The sequence below is a fragment of the Gorilla gorilla genome, chromosome 1 (genome assembly GCF_029281585.2).
Source record: "Gorilla gorilla gorilla isolate KB3781 chromosome 1, NHGRI_mGorGor1-v2.1_pri, whole genome shotgun sequence".
NCBI lineage: Eukaryota > Metazoa > Chordata > Mammalia > Primates > Hominidae > Gorilla > Gorilla gorilla.
In genome coordinates, this window is record NC_073224.2 from 219,072,577 (window position 1) to 219,093,153 (window position 20,577).

Genomic DNA, 20,577 nt, shown 5'->3' on the forward strand with positions numbered 1-20,577 from the left:
TAATCACTGCTCCTATCTTTTACAGAGAATTTAGCAAACCTTTACTTCCTGTTGGAAGAGCTGGGGTCTTGCTTTCTGAAATATTGCACCTACTATGCAAACAAATGGTGAGTGTTACACTGAGTGTCAGACTCAACAGTATTATTAGGAAGGGCAGTGATCTTGATCTTGGGTTATCTGTGAATAGCTTAGGTCTCAGGGTGCAAGTAATTAAGAGTGAGGTCTCTGCTTTAACCCAGTTTCTTTCTGAGGTGTATTTGTCCTTCTGTTTGCTAATATCTTGGGGCAGAATTATCAAATCTTGACTAGATTTGGTATAATTCTAAAGAATCTCAAGGCATGTTTTATTTGTAGTTGATTTTTTCTTCCTTTGAAACAAAATGGATATATCATTTATATGTTTTAATAGATTTCAACGAAAAGCTCCATAGAGCTGGAGGCTGTCAGTCTATGGCAGGCTGTCAGTCTGTAAAGTGGGAACAGATAAATCTAAACCGATAATTTCAAAAGAGTGAAAGTGCTTTGTTAGAAGTCTAAGAGGTTTGGGGAAGTGTTGTGGCATCACAAAGGGAATGAAATGTCTAGGATGAGAGGGATGAGAGATGTCAAAACAAAACAGAACTCAGAAATGAAGATTCTGGAGTGATTTCTGACTTACTTACACCTGACTCAAAGATATTGGATGATAGATTTTAATGTTTAAAGTCAGTGTTTCATTCCTCCCTCTGATACAGAAGTCCTTCTGTATCCCATTTGTGTGGTAGTTATTCATAAACAGATGCACTAAATATCCTTGTCTCTAGTTCTGTTGACTATTTGTTAATACTACTCTTTGCTTAATGGCACTAAAATTTTTACTGAACCCTAGTTTTTATGTCCAGAATTTCCTCCTCTCCGACCTACTTGACTTTAGTCCTTATTTAAAACTCACATTCTGGCCGGGCGCGGTGATTCACGCCTGTAATCCCAGCACTTTGGGAGGCCAAGGTGGGCAGATCACGAGGTTAAGAGATCGAGACCATCCTGGCCAACATGGTGAAACCCTGTCTCTACTAAAAATACAAAAATTAGCCAGGCATGGTGGCACGCGCCTGTAGTCCCAGCTACTTAGGAGGCTGAGGCAGGAGAATCGCTTGAACACGGGAGGCAGAGGTTGCAGTTAGCCGAGATCATGCCGCTGCACTCCAGCCTGGCAACAGAGCAAGACTCCGTCTCAAAAAAAAAAAAAAAAAAAAAAAAAGACTCCCATTCTGGCTGGCGCAGTGGCTCACGCCTGTAATCCCAGCACTTTGGGAGGCCGAGGCGGGTGGATCACTTGAGGTCAGGAGTTGGAGACCAGTCTGGCCAACATGGCAAAATCCCATCTCTACTAAAAATACAAAAATTAGCCAGGCATGGTGACAGGCACCTGTAATCCCAGCTACTTGGGAGGCTGAGGCAGGAGAATCGCTTGAATCTGGGAGGTGGAGGTTGGAGTGAGCCGAGATTGTGCCACTGCATTTCAGCCTGAGCTACAGAGAGAGACTCTGTCTCAAAAATTAATAATAATAACTAAAAACTCACATTCTTACTAACTTTGATGTATAGAAACAGCACAACCCTACTTCCAAATAAAACTAAATTCTCATATAGTGTAAGCTTTGGAGCCAGATGGCCAAGTTCAAATTCTGGTTCCACTATATTTTCAGCTATGCCTTGGACAAGTTACTCTATGAAGTAATTAATACATACCTCTCAGATGACAGCAACAGCCTCAAACCTGGCATTTTCCGTTGTCACTGTAACTTTCTTCAGGTGGAGGACTTGTACCTCTTCGCTTTTTTCTACCTGATAACAGCTCTTCTTTATTGTCTCTCTTGGGCTCAACCTTGTGCTTCTTGCCCTTGAAACACTTCTCATTCCTGGTTCAGGAGCAACAACTGCCTTAAGCCTCCTTGTATCAGGCAGCATGGCTGTGATCTATTATGAAGAGGGATTCTAGTGAGGCTTCTTGAATGGCTTTAATAGCAGATACATACAGAGCTATCTAGGAAAAGACACAGTGTGGAATTTATAAACTCTGTGTATTGGACTTTTTTTGATGTTTATAAATCCCAAATAACCAGCTGTAGCTCCCCAGATTAGTCACCTCATAAATAAGTTATTTAATCTTAAGCAGCTGTACTTCAATTATTCACCATTGTATTTATGTGCATTCAGACATCTTAGTTTGAAAGTCACAAGTCTTAAGAGATTAACTTTTTATCAGCGAGGAAAAGTTTGTTTTCGAGACTGGTCTTGCTGTGTGTGTTGCCTGGGCCAGACTCATACTCCTGGGTGAAAGCTGTCTTCCCGCCTCAGCCTCCCTAGTAGCTAGGACTATACAGGTGTGCACCACCATGCCCTGCTGGAAACGTTTTGATTTTTCAGCTTTTTGGGGTTTGCACTGTTTGACTTCAAGCAAATCTTTTTTTTTTTTTTTTTTTTTCTGTTTCTTCTTCCACTGTGAAAGTAAATGGATTGGATTTATCTCTATTTTAGAGCCATAAGAAAGTGGGAGCCTTATGGAGGGAGGCTGACCTCAGCTGGAAGGACTTTTTACCAGAAGGAGAAGATGTACATAATTTTCTTTTGGAGCAGGTAAGAACAAGGCTTATGTTTTGCTGTTTGATAGTAGTTGATCTATTTCATAGAGGAAGTGAAGGTAATTTCCTTCGTATTCCAGTCATTAAAATTACATCAAAATAGGAATCTTGGTACAGATGTCCTTTTAAGTTCATGCTTTTAAAGCCACTCCAACTGTGTGGTCATCAGATGATTGATATTTAAAAAAAGAAAATGTAAAAGACTTAGCAACCTGTAGAAAAACAAGCTACAGCAAGCGGAAATGAAGTTAACAAATAAAGCAAGGTGACAGGGCCAAAGCTGTCTCCTGATTTCTGGGTCTGATGGCAGGCCAGAAGCAGCCAGAAGTTATTCTGTGGGGAATGGAGACCATTAATACCCTTATAAGGTAGAAGATTAGAGACAAGCTTATAGCTTGAAACTGCACAGGTAAATAAGTGCAAGGAAGTAGACACAGTCTTATACCCAGAACCTTAGCTATCCTGCCTACTGACTGGTAACTAGATCCAGAAATCTACAAAACAGAAGACCCCATGATCAGTATAATCTGGTCCTATAGGAGGATTTGTGGGCTGTTAGGTTGAGGTAACCATAAAACAAATTAGATCAAGAAAAGTAACAGAAAGAAAACAAAACTCTCTCAAAACGTTACTGAAAATCAAAATCCTAAAACTCATGAGGAAAACTAAGGCTAAGACAGCCAACAAAATCAGGAATAAGGAGAAAAAAAATCACCATAGGTAAAAAGAGAACAAGAATGCAATCTGAAAATGACTTTAAAATAAGTATTTTGTTCTGGATAAAGATATTATATTAGGTTGCTACGGACATTAGCTTTCTTTTTGGTTGTAGTCTGGAACACTGAAGAGCATTCTTGCCACAGCAATAAGAACCTGCATGAAGCATAACTTCTGATGTGTTACTGGACTTAGAAGAGGTGGAAGTAATTTCCTTCAAAGGGACAAAAAGAATTAATGAGGGGGAAAAGCCAGAGATGAAACCTGAACTGTGAATAGTAATTACATGTGAAGGGCATATTGCCCAAAGGACACATAGCCCAGTGGGAAGATACTATTACAAATGCTGTCAGATGTCATGGAAAAAGTTGACTTAGTCCCAGTTCAGTATTACCTTGGCTCCCAGAAGAAGCAAATCAAAATGCTCTTTGGAGAAACATCCTCAACTTAGGTCCCCTTATTTTCTACAAATACAAATTATTTAAATATATGAGTTGACACTTGGTGTTCATTTAACATACAATTAAATAAGTAAAGATAAAAGTAAACAGACAATAAGTAGTAGATGTAGACCCCATGGACTTGAGGTAATGGAATTATCATTCAGAGTATAAAATAACACTATAGTAAAAGAAAGAATCACAAAAATGAGCAAACAAGAGACTAGTCAAAATGGTTAAAGAGATTTGAAAAGAAAAGAAAAGGTTGGGTGCAGTGGCTCATGCCTATAATCCTAGCACTTTGGGAGGCTGAGGCAAGAGAATCTCTTGAAGCCAGGAGTTGGAGATCAGCCTGGACAACATAGTGAGACCCGTCTCTACTAAAAAAAAATAGCTAGGTGTATTGGTGCACCTGTAGTCGTAAGCTACTCAAGAGACTGAGGCAGAAGGATCACTAGAGCATGGGAGTTTAAGGCTGCAGTGAGATGCGATCACACCACTGCACTCCAACCTGAGAGACAAAGTGAGAGCCTATCAAAAATAAAAAATAAAATAAATAAACAAAAGCCACACACACACACACCAAAATCTGTAGGTAGCTATCTAAGATATGTTAATATGTTAGGAGATTTGGAGGAAAGAATGAGAGAACATCTAACCTATCTAATTGGAGTCCCAGAAGGAAAATTAGCCTAAATGGAGAAGAGGCAATATTTGAAGAGACAGTGGCTGAGACTTCTAGAAGTGATAAAATATACAAATCTATAATGAAAGCCCATATATGCAATACAGGATAATTATATTTTAGTGAAACTGCATAATACCAAAGACAAATGAAAGATTTTAAAGAAGCTGGAAAGAAGAAGCACATTACCTACCTGCCTCCCCCTCAAAAAAAAAAATACACAAAAAATTAGACTTTGCAGTAGCAACCATGAAAGCCGGAAGATGGTAGAATAATCTCAGAGTGCTGAGAAACGAGCAGTAAATGTAGAATTCCCTGTGCAGCTGAACTAACCTTTAAGAATTAGGGCAATGCATACTGAGAAACTTAACAACATACTTCTAAATACCCATGGGTCAAAGAAGAAATCAAACATGATAGTAAAAAACATTTTTAACTGAATGAAAACAAAACCACAACATATCATCGATATTTAGAAAAGAAGAAAGGTCAATAACCTCAGCTTCAACCTTAAGAAATTAGAAAAATAAGGCCAGGCACAGTGGCTCATGCCTATAATCCCAACGCTTTGGGAGGCCAAGGCAGGAAGATTGCTTGAGCCCAGGAGCTTGAGAGACCAGCCCAGGCAACAGAGCAAGACCCTATCACCAAAAAAAAAAGAAATTAGAACAATAAGAGCAAATGAAGCTCCAAGCAAGTAGAGTAAAGGAAATAATAAACATTATATCAGAAATCAATGAAATAGAAAAATTTTTAGAGAAAGACCAGTGAAATCAAAAGCTGGTTCTCCAGGAGGTGGAGGTTGCAGTGAGCCAAGACTGCACCATTGCACTCCAGCCTGGACAAAAGGGCGAGACTCCATCTCAAAAAAAAAAAAAAAAAAAAAAAAACTGGTTCTTGGAGAAGATAAAAGTGATAAAACCTCTAGCCAGATTGATCATGAAAAAAAGTTTGAAAAGAAGGTACATATTACTAATATCTGGAATGAAAGCGGTAACATCAGCACAGATTCTATACATAAAAGTGGGTGAGGAAATTTTATGAATAATCTTTATGTCAATAAATACCTCAGCCAGGCGTGGTGGCTCATGCCTATAATTCCAGCACTTTGAGAGGCCAAGGCAGGCAAATTGCTTGAGCCTAGGAGTTCAAGACCAACCTGGGCAACGTGGTAAAATCCCATCTTTACAAAAAATACAAAAATAAGCCAGGCATGGTGGTACATGCCTGTAATCATAGCTACTCGAGAAGCTGAGGTGGGAGGATTGCTTGAGCCCGGGAGGTCAAGGCTACAGTGAGCTGTAATCATACCACTACACTCCAGCCTAGACAGCAGAGTAAGACCCTGCCTTCAAAAAGAAATAACCCTAGTTGAATACATCGATTTAGTTGAACTAGTTGAAATGAACAAACTTCTTTCTTTTTTTTTTTTTTTTTTTTTGAGACAGAGTTTCGTTCTTGTTGCCCAGGCTGGAGTGCAATGGCGTGATCTTTGCCCACCACAACCTCTGCCTCCTGGGTTTAAGTGATTCTCCTGCCTCAGCCTCCCAGGTAGCTAGGATTACAGGCATGTGCCACCATGCCTGGCTAATTTTGTATTTTTAGTAGAGATGGGGTTTCTCCATGTTGGTCAGGCTGGTGTTGAGCTCCCGACCTCGGGTTATCCACCTGCCTCGGCCTCCCAAGTGCTGGGATTACAGGCGTGAGCCACTGCGCTCAGCCACAAATTTCTTAAAAGATACAAACTACTAGAGCTGTCTCAAGAGATGGATAACCTGCATATCTGTTAAAGAGATTGAATTCATTAGTTGAAAATGTTACCACAGAACAACTCCAGGCTTAAATGGTTTCACTGGTAAACTCTACCAAACATTTAAAGCGGAAATAATACCCATTTAACAGAAGAATTCTACAACTATTGCAGAATATTGAAGAGGAGTGAGTATTTCTGTGAGGTCAGCATTAGTCTGATACCAAAACCAAAGACATTTCAAAAATCTGTAGACCAATATGCCTCATAAGCATTGAGAAAAAATTCCCAATACAATTTTAGAAAATCAAATCCAACAATATATAATAAGAGTAATACATTATAATAAGGTAGGATTGGCTGGGCACGGTGGCTCACTCCTGTAATCCCAGCACTTTGGGAGGCCGAGGCGGGCGGATCACGAGGTCAGGAGTTCGAGACCAGCCTGGCCAGCATGGTGAATCCCCGTCTCTACTAAAAATACAAAAATTAGCCAGGTGTGGTAGCACACGCCTGTAATCCCAGCTACTCAGGAGGCTGAGGCAGGAAAATTGCTTGAACCCAGGAGGCAGAGGTTGCAATGAGCCAAGATCACATTATTGCACTCCAGCTCTGGGTGACAGACCAAGACTCCATATTGGGAAAATAATAATAATAAGGTAGGGTTTATCCTAGAAATGTAAGGTGGGTTTAATATTTGAAAATTGATGTATACGTAATAGGGAAGATGGTGAAGTATACATAATGGAAGTATACATAATAGGGAAGATGGTGATGTATACATAATAGAGAAGTATACATAATAGGGAAGATGCTGAAGTTCCAGGATTCAATCCCTCCACTGACACAACTATTGAACTGGCAAGATCTGTTAGAGCCAACTGTTTTAGAACTGTGGAGTCTCGTTAAATACATGCATTATCAACACCAGGGGATTGCATAATGAAAAAAGAGTCTGATAAATTTCAGTGAATTTGGGAATTTTGCATAGAACTTACCAGTACCCAGCCCTGTGGCAGACCACCAGGAAACTGGCATCACACCATTTCTGGTGCAGCTTGCTGGTGCCAGGTTGAACAATAAGGACTTCATTTTCCAAGGATTGGGGTTGTGTCTTTTAATTGACTTTTAGTTGACTGAGAGGCCAGTGCTGGGGCTGGCTGTTATTTCAACTCTTTCATGCTAAAGTATCTTTTAGGGCTGTGACTATCAAAAGTATTTAAGCAGTAGTGTTACGGGATCTCTGGGGTGTCGATTTTTTTGGCCAGAAACCTCTGTGGCCATGGCACCTTTGCCTGAGTTCTTTTCTTGTGTCCAGGAAGAATGAGGTACGCAAACAAATGAAGGGTGAAGAAGAGTTTTATTTAGTGTTAGAACAGCTCAGAGGAGTGGGTAGCTCCTCTCTAGTAGGCAGGTTGTCCCACGGAGTGTTCAGCTCTCTGTAGAGAGGAGGCTCTGGAGAGGATAGCTCCTCTCCACAGGCAGGTCATTTGGACATTTCTGCAGGTCTCTGAAGCTCTCAGTGGAGAGGGTACCTTCTCTCTGCTGGCAGGTCATCTCTGCAGCTCTCAGCAGAGAAGGCATTCTTCTCTGCAGCTGGTCCTCCTATCGTCTCTCTACCCTCTTTGTCCTCTGGCCATCTGCTGCCCTGTTCTGGCTGAGTCCAGGGCTTTTATACCTCAGAGGGGAAGAAATGCATGCCGATTGGTCCATAGGCAGCCATGGTTGGGCCTGGAAGAGGCACCATGAGCCCCTACTCCACTCTGCTGGACTGGCATCCCAGCCCCCAGCCTTCAGGTCCTCCCTGGCCTGAGGGTGGGGCCTTACTGGGGACCCTGCCCCCTTCCACCCAGGACTCTGTCTGCCTCCTGCTGCCATTCATGGCCCTGGGGCTTGGTCCCAACCCCACTCCAAGATCGGAGAGCAGGCAACCCTGAGCCTGCAGGGACAGGGGGTCTTTCCTGGGACACCCGAGGGTGCTGACTGCAGAGATGCCCAGGTGCTGCATGCCTGGGAGGGCAGCCACAGCTGCACCCCAGAGCTCCCACCCCACCAACTCAGAAGAGGCAGGGCTCCCCCTTTTCCCGTCCCCTGCCTGCTTTGTGGAACGGGAGGCCCAGGTCTGCAGCCGCAGGTCAGGCAGCTGCGACAGCACCCAGGACGGGAGATCCTGCCTGCTCCCTCGAGAGGCTCGAATCCACAGCTGCAGTTTGGGTGGGAGGGCAGGGCTCCTGCCTGCTCCAAAGAGCAGGAGGCTTGGGTCTGCAGCTGCGGTTTGGGTGGCTGCAGTAGCACAGGCAGCTTCCATCCCAACTCAGAAGGGGCAGGGCTCCCACCGGCTCCATGCAGTGTACAGCCCCAGCTGCACCTCCCTGCTGCAGCCAGCGTGATGGCAGCAGCCGCTGCCATCAATAGTATCTCTCTCTCTGTCTCTCTCTCTCTCTCTTTCTTTCTCTCTCCAGTCTCTCTGTCTCCTCTCTTCTCCCCTCTCTCCTCTTTCCTCCTTCTCCACTCCCTCTCCCTGAGTCCTCTTTTTTTGTTAATTTAACTTTTATTTTAAGGTCAGGGGTACATGTGCAGGTTTGTTCTATAGGTAAACTTGTGTCATGGGGGTTTGCTTTACAGATTCTTTTGTCACCCAGGTATTAAGCCTAGTACCTATTAGTTATTTTTCCTGATCTTCTCCCTCCTCCCAACCTCTGCCCTCTGATAGGTTCGTGTGTGTTGTTCCCCTCTATGTGTCCATGTATTGTCACCATTTAGCTCCCACCTATAAGTGAGAACACGCAGTATTTGGTTTTTTGTTCCTGCATTAGTTCGCTAAGGATCACTTGGCCTGGGAGGTCAAGGCTGCAGTGAGCCATGATAGTGCCATTGCACTGCAACCCGGGCAAAAGAGCAAGACCCTGTCTAAATAAATAAATATGAGACTTCAGTTTAAAAGAAAAAAAAAGCAATCGGAGGTCGAGGCTGCAGTGAGCCTTGATAGTGCCACTGCAGTGTAACCTGAGCGAAAGAGCAAGACCCTGTCTAAATAAATAAATATGAGACTTCAGTTTAAAAGAAAAAAAAAGGCAAAATAATATATATATAATAAAATGAATATATAAAAATGTTTAGAGTATAGTTTGAACAATGAGGTTGAAAAATACTTGGCCTGTATCTTGACTTATAGTTTGCTTAAAGAGCTTATGGCCTACATGTTGTGCTTTTTTGCATATATTGGAGCATCATGGATTGGATGTATAGTTAACCAATACTAAATCAGAAAAATTGTAATATTGAACCATGTTTCTAAAATCTTATGGAGCTGGGTGCAGTGGTGCACACTGTAGTCTCAGCTGCTCGGGAGGCTGAGGCAGAAGGATCTTCGAGCCCCAGAGTTCAAGTCCAACCTGGCAACATAGTGAGACCCCAAGTCAAAAATAAATAAATAATAAAACCTTATTGGGAAATATAATTTAGAGATGCTACGTAAGTGGTAGAAATGGAACAATCAGATGACAGAATTCAAGACTGTGGTTTTCACTTTGTGGATTGGGGATAGGGTATAGGACCATACCAGAGTATTCAAGAGTATTAGAGAAAACCTTATGTGAGTAATCCTTAATATTTTCATCTTTATGGTTTTTGTATAATGAAGCCACATAAAGCAAGGCATACCTATGTACTTCATTTCTTTAGTCCTTTGAAAATTATGAATAATTTTGATTATAGATTTTTTTTTCTTTTTGAGACAGGATCTCGCCCTATTGCCAGGCTGCAGAGCGGTGGCACAATGACAGCTCACTGCAGCCTCAACCTCATGCTCAAGCAATCCTCCCATCTCAGCCTCCTGAGTAGCTGGGACCACAGGAGCATGCCACAACACCTGGCTAATTTTGGTATTTGTCTTGGTAGAGACGGGGTTTTGCCATGTTGCCCAGGCTGGTCTCAAACTCCTGAACTCATATACTCCTCCTGCCTTGGCCTCCCAAAGTGCTGGGATTACTGGTGTGAGCCACTGCGCCCAGCCTGATTATAGATTTTTTAAAACTATGTATCTAAGTGCTAAACAATTATAGCATCATTTCTCACACCTATATTCGAAATGGCCACAACTTAACAAAGCCAAAACTATCTAGTTTTGATAGCTGCTGAGTACCAATACTAATATTAAACCATAGGTTGCAGAAAGAGAGTGAAATTGTACCCTTTTCTAGGGCTCCTATCCTGCCTTAAAGAGCTATGTTGCAGCTAAGGGGAAGATTGAAGCTCAAGATTATTTGCGTGTAACCATAGCCTAGAGATAATTATAGGGGGTTTATTACCTTCTTTTTTAAGATACACGGTGTGAGAAGTTGGAAAAATATTCAGAAGGATAATGGACTGACAATTTTTCAAAACTATAATACGAACAGGTTGGGCGTGGTGAGTCATGCCTGTAATCCCAGTCTTTGGGAGGCCAAGGAGGGCGGATTGCTTGAGCCCAGGAGTTCAAGACCAGCCTGGGCAGCATGGCAAGACCCCTTCTCTACTAAAAATACAAAAAAATAGCCAAGTGTGGTGGTGTGGGTCTGGAGTCCCAGCTACTCAGGAGGCTGAGGTGGGAGGATTGCTTGAGCCCGTGATGTGGAAGTTGCAGTAAGCCAAACTACTCCAGCCTGGGTGACAGAGCAAGACCCTGTCTCAAAAAAAAAAAAAAAAAAACTACAAACATAAAATAGCCTCTGCTGATCATTTTGATTCCATGTAAAATAGAAGACGTAACCTATGACTTTGTTCTTCTCTCAGGATGATAATAACATAGAATTATATTAATATATTAATATGTTCCACCTTTTATGTTTCAGAAGTTGGACTTCATAGAGTCTGACAGTCCCTGTTCCTCTGAAGCACTTTCAAAGAAAGAACTGTCTGCCGAAGAGCTGTATAAGCGACTCGAGAAACTCATTATTGAGGACAAAGCGAATGATGAACAGATCTTTGACTGGGTAGAGGTATAAAGACTATGTCACCTTCCCTGATACCTCTACAGGAAAGATTCTTGTGGGATCCCCTTAATTCGCTTACCTATCAGTTCACTTCATGAATTTTTAACCTTAATTAAATTAGTTTTTAAATGCTTTTGTTTTGCCATCCTTAGAAAAGAGTAACATTTTTCTCACCACTTAAGGGGTTAAGTAATGCTTGAGATTAACTTCTAATTCACATTAAAATTAAGACGAAAAAGCAGTGTTGGCACATGTAAAAATAGTTACATGCTTCTGAGTAAGTAGTCATTAAAATACACTGCAGTTGTGGTGTCGTTCTTTCATAGATTGAGTAGATGATCTTAATATGGATTATTTATTGAGGAATAAAATATGTTTTTAAGTGGTTATACTTCCAAATGTACAAGTACATAACACTATATAATTGAATGAGTAGAGGATAGGCAGTGGGAAGGACCCTGAAAAGTAAATACTGCTAATTCAAATATTAGCACATAGAACTGGCAATAGCCAAATTATTTTTCAATGAATTGGACATTTAATTTTAGCAAGAATGTGCAAAAATGTGATTCATCTGGTCTGGGTGTGATGGTTCACGCCTGTAATCCCAGCACTTCGGGAGGCCGAGGTAGGCAGATCACGAGGTCAGAGTTTGAGACTAGCCTGGCCAACATAGTGAAACCCCATCTCTACTAAAAGTACTAAAAAATTAGCTGAGTAGTCCCAGCTACTGGGGAGGCTGAGGCAGGGCTCCTGTAGTCCCAGCTACTCAGGAGGATGAGGCAGGAGAATCGCTTGAACCTGGCAGGCAGAGGTTGCAGTGAGCTGAGATCGCACCACTGCACTCCAGCCCGGGTGACAGTGCGAGGTCTCAAAAAAAAAAAAACAAAAAAAAAAACAGTGACTCATCTGTTCTTAGTGCCAGATCAGTCCTGATGTTCAGGAGATCATTTCTCTGGTACGCAAGGGTATCTTTTTTTGTTTTTTGTTTTTTGTTTTGAGATGGAGTTTTGCACTTGTCGCCCAGTCTGGAGTGCAGTGGTGCAATCTTGGCTCACTGCAGCCTCCACCTCCCAGGTTCAAACGATTCTCCCGCCTCAGCCTCTGCCTGCCACCATACCCAGCTGATTTTTGTGTTTTTAGTAGAGACAGGGTTTCACCATGTTGGCCAGATTGGTCTCGAACTCCTGACCTCAGGTGATTCATCCTCTTCAGCCTCCCAAAGTGCTGGGATTACAGGCATGAGCCACTGCACCTGGCCTGTTTTTTGTTTTCTCGAGACAAGGTCTCGCTCTGTCACCCATGCTGGGGTGCAGTGGTGCAGTCATAGCTTACTGCAGCCTCAAACCCTTGGGATCAAGCAGTCCTCCCACCTTAGTCTCCCAGGTAGCTGGGAACACAGGCATGTGCCACCATACCCAGCTTTTTTTTTTTTTTTTTTTTTAAGAGATAGGGTCTTACTATATTGCCTAGACTGGTCTCAACTCCTAGCCTCAAGTGATCCTCCTGTCTCGGCCTCCCAAAGTGTTGGGATTACAGGCATGAGCCTCTGTGCCTGGCTGAGCAAGGTTATCTTTAATTGTTTTATTTCTTTTTGACTTCAGGCTAATCTAGACGAAATCCAGATGAGTTCACCTACATTCCTTAGAGCTTTAATGACTGCTGTTTGTAAAGCAGCTATTATAGGTAAGTAACATTTCTGAAGGCAGCTCATAACATCTGAAATCCCCATTATGTCAACTACTAAGTATACAGTTTGATTTTACATTGTTTTCAAAACTTCTCCTATGTAGCTTACTTTTCTGTGCACTGTCCTTTCTGTCTGTGATGCCTGGTTGTCTCAAGCGTGGAGACAAATAGCTGCTCCGCCTACAGAGAACCCAGATCTAACCAGCTACCACATGCCTTGCATGCTCCTTGGATTGTTTTTCACTACGTTGCGTGTAGCTTTTTCTTTATCTTTTCACCTCTAACATTCAGGGCCGCCTCCTCCTTCCAATCATGAATTATAATGAACGGGTTGAATATTCTTAATCTGATTATCAGTATAGGGTTATTCTCATCAAAAAAGTCATGTTATGTAAGTACATACATGAAGAAAAAAATATCAACAGTTTGTCCTGTTCTTTGTTGACTTTATTTGATATGATAAGACAATTTTATTGGCTTATGAATTGTTAATATTGATAGGATTAGGGTCAGTAGAAATCCCAAATATTCCAAGCTGTATACAATGTTTAACATTATTCAATGAAGACATCTCTTTAGTTTCAGATAGAAATTCATACTTCTGTCACTGAAGCGAGAAAAAAAAATTCATCAGTGCAAAGGTGTCTCAGAATTTCAAGTCTGTCTCTATTTTGAAGATGGCTTTCTGCCACTTAATATAGCTTCAGAATTGTAATTTAAGATTTGCAATGAATTTATTTTCAATGTTCTTTAATGAGATAAATAACAAAGCTAAGTAGAAAGTCTTCATGAAATTTTTAAAAATCATTTTCAGTATCCATAGAACCATCATAAGACTTTCATGTTTTAAAATTCGAGTTGGGAAGTCCAAAAGCTGTTTGGTTTTTGTTTTCTTGAGATGGTGGGGGTCACTGTGTTGCCCAGGCTGGACCTGAACTCCTGGGCTTAAGCGGATCCTATCGCCTCAGCCTCTTGAGTAACTGGAATTACAGGCATGAGCCACGATGGCCAGATTTTAAAAGCAAAATCTGCTTTTAAAAACAAAATTGTGTCTTAGTGATAACTTACAGATAATATAAACCCGTATGTGTCTTTGTACTGAGGATGCTTTTCATTTCTCAGCCCCTTTTTATCATTCCTTTCCCTCAAAAGGCCTAGATTAGGTATGTTATCTGCCACTGCCACAGTTAGTTTTTATCCTAGTAATAACAAAATGGTTCCAATTATTTTAGCCTTCTGAAAAGATTTGTATTAAGTGTCACTTTAATTTCCTTTTCTAATGTTGCTTTTTATGTTGCTTTTTTTAAATACTCACTTGAAATTCCTACTCCATGTTTCATTTATTTTTGATTGACAAATTATAATTGTATATGTTTATGGGGTACAATGTGATGTTTTGATATACATGTCCAATGTGGAATGATTGAATCAAATTAATTAACATATCTATCACCTCACTTAACCTTTTTTTATGGTAAGACATTTGATTAATTTTGCTTTTGTAGTTTGTCATAAAACCACAGTCACTGTTTCATTATAATTAAAGATAATTGGGTACGCTACTCCTGAGGGAAACCAGCATTCAAAATGCATCCCCCTCCATATTTTTTATTATTTGTGAGAGAATGTCTCATTAATAATTTCAGAGCATTTTGGATTTCAAAATATTTGCCTTAGACCTTCTTGCCTCCTCTTCTCTTGTAGAGCCATATGGGTCCTTTGTACTCAGAAAATTGAAAATGAGCCAGGTTGCAGTGGCTCGTGCCTGTAATCCCAGCATTTTGGGAGGCCAAGGCAGAAGGATTGCTTGAGCCCAAGAGTTCAAGACCAGCTTGGGCAATATAGCGAGACCCTGTCTCTATTATATAAAATCTAAAATATAAGAAGAAGAAGAAGAAGAAGAAAGGCCAGGAGCAGTGGCTCATGCCTGTAATCCCAGCAGTTTGGGAGGCTGAGGCGGGTGGATCGCCTGAGGTCAGGAGTTCGAGACAAGTCTGACCAACATGGTGAAACCCTGTCTCTGCTAAAAATACACAAAAAAATTAGTCAGGCCTAGGAGCAGGCGCCTGTAGTCCCAACAACTTGGGAGGCTGAGACAGGAGAATAGCTTGAACCTGGGAGACGGAGGTTGCAGTGAGCTTAGATTGTGCCACTGCACTCCAGCCTGGGCAATAGAGTTGAGACTCTGTCTCAAAAAAAGAAAAAAGAAAGAAAATTAAAGATAATTCTATGTTAACTCCTTAAATGTAATTCCTAGTTCTTCTATCACCTTTAGCCGACTCTTCTACCTTCAGAGTGGACACTGCTGTTATCAAGCAGAGAGTGCCGATCTTACTCAAGTACCTAGACTCAGATACAGAGAAGGAACTGCAAGCACTTTATGCACTACAAGCATCGATAGTAAAACTTGATCAACCTGCCAGTAAGTTTATCTCATGTTACAGTTAATCTAACCAACGAGCGAGATTTATCCAAGCCAGGACTTAGAGATGATTTAGGGTTTGAACAAAGGACAATAAAAGAATCACTAATAACACAAACTCATATAACTAACTTTAATAAATTTGAATTTGGCTGGGTGCAGTGGCTTGCTCCTATAATCCCAGCACTTTGGGAGGCCATGGCAGGCAGATCACTTGAGGTCAAGAGTTCAAGACCAGCCTGGCCAACATGGTGAAACCCTATCCCTACTAAAAATACAGAAATGGCTGAGCACGGTGGCTCACACCTGTAATCCCAGCACTTTGGGAGGCCGAGGCAGATGGATCATGAGGTCAGGAGATCGAGACCATCCTGGTTAACACAGTGAAACCCTGTCTCTACTAAAAATACAAAAAATTAGCTGGGTGTGGTGGCGGGCACCTGTAATCCCAGCTACTTGGGAGGCTGAGGCAGGAGAATCGCTTGAACCCAGGAGACGGAGGTTACAGTGATCCAAGAGCACGCCACTGCACTCCAGCCTGGCGACAGAGCGAGACTCTATCTCAAAAAAAAAAAATACAAAAATACAAAAATGGGCTAGGTGTGGTGGCATGTGCCTGTAGTCCCAGCTACAGCTACTCAGAAAGCTGAAGCACGAGAATCACTTGAACCTGGGAGGCGGAGTTTGCACTAAGCCAAGATTGTGCCACTGCACTCCGGCTTGGACAACAGAGCAAGACTCTGTCCAAAAAAAAAATAAATAAATTTGTTATATATTTGTATATATTTGTATGAAAATATCACAACAAGAAAACTATTTAGATTAGGTTATTTCATCCCCATTCCAGGGCAGGCCTAATAAAACTTTCCACAGTGATGGTAGTATATAGCCATACCATTGAGTATGGTCACCATGAGCCACATGTGGCAATTCTATACTTAAATATGTCTGTTGTGACTTAGGAACTGAATTATTGACTTTAAATTTAAATAACCATGTTTGACTAATAGCTTCCATATTGGACAACACAGGTCTAGGGCATGAAAATGGTTAATGATGTTGAGGATGATACTCTAGAATCTTTAGACACCCAACAAAGACCCTAAGTGTAGTGTATTTACCATGCTATATTTACTAAGGAGTTTCAGAATAGTTTTTAGTTAAGGGTTATGATTAATTCTTGGCTAATGAAACAAAGCAACCTGTACACTTAAGTCTTAGTGATACTTGGTGTTAACTAATGATTTTTATTACATCTTGAAAATTCAGTTGGTATTTGTTAAAGCGGGCAGTACATAGCTATTAGAGCACTCAAGTAGTTCTTTGGTACTTCCTTATTTTCGCTTTTGTAAAATTCCTTCTTTCCTAGTCCTGAATTGCTCTTGGAGATAAAGGAAAAGATCAAAGCAAATTATCCTTATAGTGTAACTGAAGAGACAATCTACCATGGATCAGATAATTTGATAATATTAGCTTAACTAATATAATTACAAAGATAAGTCTTTTTAAAAAAAGGCCGAGGCATGCCGATCACCCGAGGTCAGGAGTTTGAGACCAGCTTGGCCAACATGGTGAAACCCCGTCTCTACTAAAACTACAAAATTAGCTGGGCGTGGTGGCGCACGCCTGTAATCCCAGCTACTTGGGAGGCTGAGGCAGGAGAATCACTTGAACCCATGAGGCGGTGGTTGCAATGAGCCGAGATCATGCCACTGCACTCCAGCCTGGGCAAAAAGAGCAAAACTCCATTTAAAAAAAAAAAAAGTTAATACGACTCATGATAAACCTAATATTGATTAGCATTTATTGTTTATTCCACTGCCTCCCTCCATTAATATAAATGATCGGAGAGCTGACTATAATAACTATAAGCTAATAACTTATTATATATGATAACTATAATTCTCAGTTTTACTATGAGAGTAAAACCGAGAATTAAAATCACACAGATAGTTTGGACGTTTAAAACAGTAAATAACAGGTGTAGTTTCACTGGATAAAATCCAGATGAGATAGCTTTTACTCATGTTTTCCATGTGAATGATCACCTCTTTTTTTTTTTTGAGACGCAGTCTCGCTCTGTCACCCAGGCTGGAGTGCAGTGGTGCAATCTCAGCTCACTGCAAGCTCCGCCTGCCGGGTTCACGCCATTCTCTTGCCTCAGCCTCCCTAGTAGCTGAGACTACAGGCACCCGCCACCATGCCCGGCTAATTTTTTGTATGTTTAGTAGAGACGGGGTTTCACTGTGTTAGCCAGGATGGTCTCAATCTCCTGACCTTGTGATCCGCCTGTCTCAGCCTCCCAAAGTGCTAGGATTAAAGGTGTGAGCCACTGCGCCCGGCCACCTCTTCATTTTTAAAACAACATTACAAGGAAGAAAAAGCATATCCTGCCTTTCTCCCTTCCCCCAAATTTTGTAAAAATAATACAGTAAACTTGCAGCACAGAAAATAGTAAAAAGAAAGTAAAAAACTACTCGTATTTAAATTTTATAGGGTTTAGATTGAGCTAAACATGATATGAAACAGCTTCACTGGTATCAGAAAATAGTTCAGATTGGGCCGGGCACGGTGGCTCACACCTGTAATCCCAGCACTTTGGGAGGCCAAGATGAGCGGATCACCTGAGGTCAGGAGTTCGAGACCAGCCTGGCCAACATGGTGAACTCCCTTCTCTACTTAAAATACAAAAATTAGCTGACTGTGGTGGCCGGCGCCTGTAATCCCAGGTACTTGGGAGGCTGAGGCAGGAAAATTGCTTCAACCCAGGCAGGCGCCTGTAATCCCAGGTACTTGAGAGGCTGAGGCAGGAAAATTGCTTCAACCCAGGCAGGCGCCTGTAATCCCAGGTACTTGAGAGGCTGAGGCAGGAAAATTGCTTCAACCCAGGCAGGTGCCTATAATCCCAGGTACTTAGGAGGCTGAGGCAGGAAAATTGCTTAAACCCAGGAGGTAGAGGTTGCAGTGAGCCAAGATCACACCACTGCACTCCAGCCTGGGGACAGAACAAGATTGTCTCTCAAAAAAAAAAAAAACAGAAAAAAAAAAAAGAAAAAAAGTTCAAATTGTACAAAATAATAGGAATAAAAAAGAATTTAGACTGCTTCAATCTTTTTTTCCTCTTCTTTAAACAAGTTGTTGGGCTGTTTATACTGTCAAGAGCAAGTATGGTGAATTGTCATTATTGCTTTTTTCTGGGGGGATTAATGCACATTTATTCAGTCATTCATTATTTTGAAATATATTCTTTTCCTCATAACTACAGTGTCCCAAAGCTTATAGTTTATTTTCACCTCCTTGCAGATTTGCTGCGGATGTTTTTTGATTGTCTATATGATGAGGAGGTGATCTCTGAGGATGCCTTCTACAAATGGGAGAGCAGCAAGGACCCTGCAGAGCAGAATGGGAAGGGTGTGGCTCTGAAATCTGTCACGGCATTCTTCACGTGGCTGCGGGAAGCAGAAGAGGAGTCTGAGGATAACTAAAACTTCAAATACACAAAACGAAACAAAAGAAACAATTTAAGTATTTTTTTAAAAAGTTTCACGTCTTCGCCAATCACAGTGCAGCAAGGCCAATTCTCGCAGAAACCCCCACGTGTGCACGAGTGGGAGAGGGGAAAGAGAAAAAAAGGTGATCATGGAGGAAAAAGGTACTGGATAAAAGTAAACTTCAAACCTTAGGGCGGGAGCACTAAAACCAAAATACATGTATTATTTATAGAAAATATTTTCTGTTTTAATCTTTTCTTTTTAAACAAGGACTCATACTTAAAAAAATGTTTAGCAAAAAAAAAAAAAGTTGAGAACTTTTAATTTATTTTAAGGACTGCAAATGCCAGTGTAATTTTTTAATTTGCAGTTTCTGTAAACAACTTGTATAATAGAAAAAGCAGAGAAATAAATTTCCCTCCCCTTCAAGATGCACCTCATGTTTGTTTTAAGGTATAGCATTTAGTCCAGATTTGAGAAAGTTTGGGGTGAACAAGGTAAGAAAGATTTTTTTTTTTTTTGGCATCAAATCTTTCTGCCTGCCTCTCAGCTTGCTTCAGAAAATTTAAAAAATCACAATAGTAATCAAAACATACATAACATTGAAACAGAAGGAAATGCTGTGGACCACAGAACTCCAAGAATTGTTTAAAAAAAAAAAAGTGCTACCCTGAGAAAAGTACTCTTAATACTCTTGAAATCTTTAGAGCAACTTTAAGGCTTGTAAATACATAGAACAAATATTTAAAAAAACAAAAAGAAATTGACTCAGTACTATTTCTTTTCACTTTGAAAATATAAAGAACAAAATAAAGACAAACATTGCAAGTTTAAAAGAAAGTAAAGTGACTTCTCCTTTGGACAGCTGCTGCATGTGTGCCCATTCCTGGGGGTGCTGTCTGGCTATTTATTGTCTAATTCAAATCACTCCTGAGGGGAGAGAGACAAAACGAGAGAGAGTGAGAGAGTGTGTGTATGTGCGTGTATGCACACGTATGTGCATGCACATGTATGTATGTATATGTCTCTACTCACTGAAAAAGCAAGCTACTTTGTGGGTAAGGAGGGCACTTGTGCTTGGGTGGGAATGCCCCACTGGGAGTCCAGTGAAACTTGTTTCCAACACTAACTAAAAATGCATTCAGGACAGTAAGCCTCAAGGGCAGTCCTTTAGATAACTAAGTTTTCCACTCTGTGTATCAGGACTCAGGACAATAATTCACTTTGAGACTGCCACTACCACTGATTTTAAAATCTTCCATCAATTGCCTGCAATGCTTAAGAAACCCAAAGATGTCCTCTAAAGAATGAATAAAACCAAAAGCTATATTATGCTTTTACAAAAGTGGGGGTGGGATTTTTATAAAAGTGGGGGTGGGGTTTAAAATCAAGCCAATACCATGTATGCAAATCACATTGTCTGCCAACTCCAACCTCATTCAAGCCATTCTGGTGAGTATAAAGCTGACTGTGGGCCTCTGCTTGGGCCTCTGCTTCTCCTAGAGATACTGGAGTGCTGTGCTTTCTAATTTTCCCACCCTTTCATGAAGTCGCAGTCTCTACAGATGATTTTCCATTTCAGTTGTTTGTGGGCCATCAACCTACAAATTGTATTTATGAAGAAAGCCAGACTACTCCCAGATAAATAGTCTTTGTCTTTTGTATCTGGATAACAAGAGATTTCTGCTGGCTTCCATCTCTGAAGAAATACCACATTAAGAGACTTGGCAAGACTTGTGAAACACAAGAACAAAATTTTCTATAGCAATAAAATGTTTTTCTGAAG

General features: G+C 41.1%; 1 protein-coding gene across 34 annotated transcripts in view; it reads left to right on the forward strand.

Moving 5' to 3' along the window:
• EIF4G3 (eukaryotic translation initiation factor 4 gamma 3) overlaps window positions 1-19,636 on the forward strand; it is a 365,343-nt gene extending 345,707 nt beyond the window's left edge. For all 34 annotated transcript variants that reach the window (XM_063702106.1, XM_031011513.3, XM_055386789.2 and 31 more), the window contains 6 exons: window positions 26-107; window positions 2,521-2,619; window positions 11,049-11,195; window positions 12,794-12,875; window positions 15,154-15,300; window positions 18,604-19,636. In XM_063702106.1, the coding sequence (XP_063558176.1) occupies window positions 26-107; window positions 2,521-2,619; window positions 11,049-11,195; window positions 12,794-12,875; window positions 15,154-15,300; window positions 18,604-18,785 (739 nt within the window). In that variant the 3' untranslated portion in view covers window positions 18,786-19,636. The remainder of the gene's footprint in view (window positions 1-25; window positions 108-2,520; window positions 2,620-11,048; window positions 11,196-12,793; window positions 12,876-15,153; window positions 15,301-18,603) is intronic.
• The last annotated feature ends 941 nt before the right edge of the window (window positions 19,637-20,577 follow it).